We start from the raw sequence: 4,232 nt of genomic DNA, 5'->3' as shown, positions 1-4,232 counted from the left end.
TCTCCCAGTGTTTCTCACTCACAACTAGTGACAGCCCGTGCATCATGCAGCTGGTGGCCAGCCTGGTGTCCATGCTGCTGCTGGTGTGGAGCGTGAGAGGCACAGCACTGCCCGGGGAAGAGAGACTGCAGAGCACCAGGGTGAGTACAACATGCCTTGGGTTAGGAGCAGGATAGAGCGAAGAAAAGGAGGATAAGGGAAAGTAGCTGTACCTGATCCTACTCTTCCACCCCTCTATATTCCAAGACATTATAGCTTCACATGCTGCGATGCCCCAGGCTGTTACTACGACTTGCTGGCCAGCTGATTTAGAAAAAGTACCAGGACAAATGCCAGAGAGCTGGAAAAAGTGAAGTCTGAGCTAAGTGAAAACTGGGGGAAAGGAGAATACATTATTGAAAGGGTACAGCATGAGAGAATAAAGCAAAGTGCTAGGGAGGGAGAGACAAGATACATAATTGGTAAAATGATCGACAGAGATGATATTTTAAATAGGACTCACAGGAAGGACAAATGCTTACAAGATGGTTTCAGCAGGAAAGTAACAGAGGAATCATAAATGAAGTAATTACATCAAAATAAAATTGCTTTTTCTGGAATAGTATTCACATGAGGAGTTAGACCGACTAGGTTCTGATAGGATAATTATGCTCTGAACCAGCACAGCTCTATGCAGCAGCAGATCTTATGGCAATATAATTATTGTACCAACTGGTAAAACCCTAATATTATAATGGCTGGAGTGCTATAATTGTTTTGCTGTGCTATTTCCCTAAGAGGCCAAAGGGGTAGGAAATCATAGCATAACCTAATCACAAGCCCTATTTTGACTGCCCTTGCCCTGCAGTTCTCTCACCTGCCATCCTTGATGTTCCTCTGAGCTCTGGTTAGTGGCTGCACGTGGCTGTATCCATAAGGCTGCTGTTGTTCCCGAGAAGTGAGGGATCCCAGGGTTGGTTTCACAGGCGCTAACTTCTCCTCTGTGCATATCCATGTTGGTTTTTGTCTTAGTGTTGGCTCCGGCTTGTCCATCGTCCATCAGTGTGTCAGTACTTCAGGAACAGGCTTGCATCTCATTAACAACAAAACTGGCCACAAGACAGAACCATACACAGTGTGAGGTGCTGACATTCTGTTAGAGATCAGGGCTCCTGCAACTGCCTGGAGTTAACCCTTCTGGGTATAACTGGAAGTTTTCAGCTCTACATCCATATGATAACAAGTCCAGTACCTAAAAAGTAAACTCATTTTTCTTAAAAAAACCTGCTGATGCAAATCCTAGCTGCTGGGAAAAAAAAAAACAAGTTACAGAGAATCAATTGATAAATAAGTCTTCAGTAAATATTAATTCAAGTGTAACGGCTCTTAGTCTTTTACACACTGCTGCTTACAAAGTATTGATATAATTAAAAAGAATCATTATATCTGTTATAGAGCATTCTACACACTGAAAAACTCATGGATGCTGATGAACCAGTCCCAACAGTCACCACTGGTGTAACAGACAACTGTATTAAGTATGAAAAAGTCAAGATTTTACTAAACAAACCACTGTAAAATACATTGCAATGCAAAAGGAAGATCTGTTAACTCTGAGCCACTGATGGATGTAGTGCAAGGAATGAAGCAGCTGCCCAAAGGTTTGCCCCAACCCACTGTGCTGAGATCTCGCTGCTGCCAGTCTTGTTCTCTTTCAGAACAGCTCTAAGCAGAAAGGATATGAGCAGCAGATTAGTGCCGGGTTTTCACTGGCAGCCACAGTCGATCATGCATTAGGAATATCCCCTCGCTCGGGCTGTGCTGTGCCTTCCCCCACCCCTGAGTCCAAAGATACTGGTTCTGCTCGGAACAGTTAATTTCCAAACAGCAGTTAAGCTAGGAAAGATGCTTCCAAGAAAGACGTGACCTAGAAGACACAGTCCCAGTCCCCCTCCCAAAGGCTCAAGACATCTTGCAGCACAGGAGTAGGAATCAGGGTGAGCACAAACTGACTTGCTAGCTTTTCTTCTGCCAGAGATATAGTGTGGGATTTCTCTGTTCCTCAGTTTCTTGTGTGTGGTAGCAGGGGTAATTGATAGAGCTAAGAAAGTGATTAAAAATATCCATAAGCCTTCCTTCTGTAAGGTAAATTCAAGACAATTGCTGTTGCCTGTATTTATCTGTCTTTTTAGCTGCTCACAAGATGGTCCTTAGCAAATGCTGGTGCTGACAAATCCAGCAGACAGATACAGCCCCAGAAGTACGGGTGGGCATTGTGAGAAGTGACATGGAAACTTGCTTCCAAGATTCCCATCTGCATGGGAAATAGATGGTTTGACAGGAACAGATCCTGTCTCAGCTTGATCAGCATCAGCTGTCTCTGCTAATGAGTCAAATAGCAGGAATGCTCAGCCAAGAGGTAATTCCTCAAATTTGCTGGATGTAAAAATAAGAGGAACGCAGTAACTCATGGCTTGTACTGTTGGAATTCCCTCAAGCTCCAAACCACAGGCTCTGTTCTCCTGTGTGCTGGTACAGCAAAGGGATGGAGCTCAGAAGCCCTTTTTTCATCCCACCTTCCTGCAAGGTCAGGCTATGGAATTATAGGTTCTTGTTCTTGAAGTACAACTGCCTGTCTCCACTGATGCAACATTTTTGTTTCAGACATTTGGGGTATCCCTCTCCCCTTTAACCCAGCTCTCTCCTTGTTGTATTTTAGCATTTTACTGTGGGGTACAGCCCCCCATGAGCTTAATTTACTATTGCCCAGAACACTGTGCCTCTTCCCTGACCTTCCCGAGGTGGAGGCCGGGTAGCCAGGGCAGCACAGGCAGCTTGGCATACACTGAAGTTTCATTAGTGCCGGAGGGAGGGCCTTCACAGAAATTCAAGCTTATTTGTTAGCAGCTCTTTTCCAGCTCTAACATGGCACATGAAGGTCCAACTGGCTGAGCTGGGTAGGAATGGGAGACAACAGTGGCCTCTGCAGCCACAGATTCCTGAGCTCCAGCATGGCTCTGCCATCTCTCGGCTTGGAGATGCGGCAGGGGAATGAGAAGGGAACTCGTGGGGGATGTCTGCAAGCTCCGAATTTCGACAGCCATGGCGGACAAGACTTCCATACCTCACTTTCCCTGCTCTCTGCCCACAGGAACGGAGTACACTCCGCAAGGACGTCATCCTGAAGATGCTGGCAGGCCTGCTGGATGGCGTGGATGTGGGGCGTGAGGCAGCCTTCCCGGATGTCGAGGAGGAGGGCAAGCTGGAGGAGGAGCGGGCAGCGCTGGGGCGTCTTGCTCAGCTCTCGCAGCGGGACCGCAAGGCACCCTGCAAGAACTTCTTCTGGAAAACCTTCACCTCCTGCTAGTGCCGCCCAGCCTGGCCTCGCCAGCCTGCAAACACCTTCCCTACAACTCACCTTCCTTGTCCACCCAGCCCCTTCTCTGTGCCCTGCACCTCCCCAGAATAAAGCATGGCGCCTCGGGGGCGTGTCTGTGCCTCTCTCTGGGGCAGCCACGGCGGGGCGGGGCGGGGCGGGGCGGGACCCGCGCGTTTTCTGGAGCAGCCGCGAGGCGTTGTGGCCGGTTTGGGAAAGGGCTTTGCGGCCGTGAGGGGAGCCGTGCGAAGGGGACGCTGCCGTCTCTAAAGCTGCTGCAGCTGCCTCCTCAGCCTTTGAAGGACCAGATGGGTGTGCAGTGAGGTGCTGGGCAGCTGGGGCTGTGCCTCATGGGAAGGGCCCTCAGTGTTAGCCCCTGGTCAGGATAAGGTGCCAATGCCACGATGAGGAGAGGATGACTTGATTCTGGACACGGGGGAGAGCAGCTCCCTGTGCTCCTTTCTACGCTGGCTTAATGAAGCACCCAGACAGTGCTGTGCAGATGTGGGGTGCAGGGGTGGCATCTGGGGAGAGGGAGACAGGCCCAGAGCTTGACCTACTTTTGGTTTGCCAGCAGGTATTTCCAGAGAGGTTCCTAGGGTGCTTTTGGGCTGCATCCAAAACAATTATATAAATGGGCTGTAATCCTGGGTTCAACAGCTGTGGTTCACTCGTGGTTTCTTGGTGTCTTCTCAACTTGCTTGAACAAACCCCAAACCTGAGTTTTCTTACCTATGCTATTGGGTGCCATTTGCTGCCCGCAGAGTAGCAAGACATGTAGTTTTATTTCTTTGGGATTATTGAGGAGATTTTTGAATCTTATTTTTAGAACTGACAGGTAGTACAGGGTTATGGACAACAGACATGTTCAAGTTCA

At 48.7% G+C, this 4,232-nt stretch overlaps 1 protein-coding gene across 1 annotated transcript; it reads left to right on the top strand.

Moving 5' to 3' along the window:
* On the top strand, positions 1-3,403 carry CORT (cortistatin). Its single transcript, XM_083876621.1, has 2 exons — positions 1-140; positions 3,131-3,403. Exons 1-2 carry the CDS (start codon positions 45-47, stop codon positions 3,344-3,346), a joined length of 312 nt encoding a protein of 103 aa, XP_083732747.1. The 5' UTR covers positions 1-44; the 3' UTR covers positions 3,347-3,403.
* Positions 3,404-4,232: the final 829 nt, after the last annotated feature.

This window comes from Zosterops lateralis (assembly GCF_965231275.1).
Source record: "Zosterops lateralis genome assembly, chromosome: 22".
In the NCBI taxonomy this organism is placed as follows: domain Eukaryota; kingdom Metazoa; phylum Chordata; class Aves; order Passeriformes; family Zosteropidae; genus Zosterops; species Zosterops lateralis.
The sequence above is the reverse complement of the archived record's forward strand: the minus strand, read 5'-3'. Positions and strand labels throughout refer to the sequence as shown.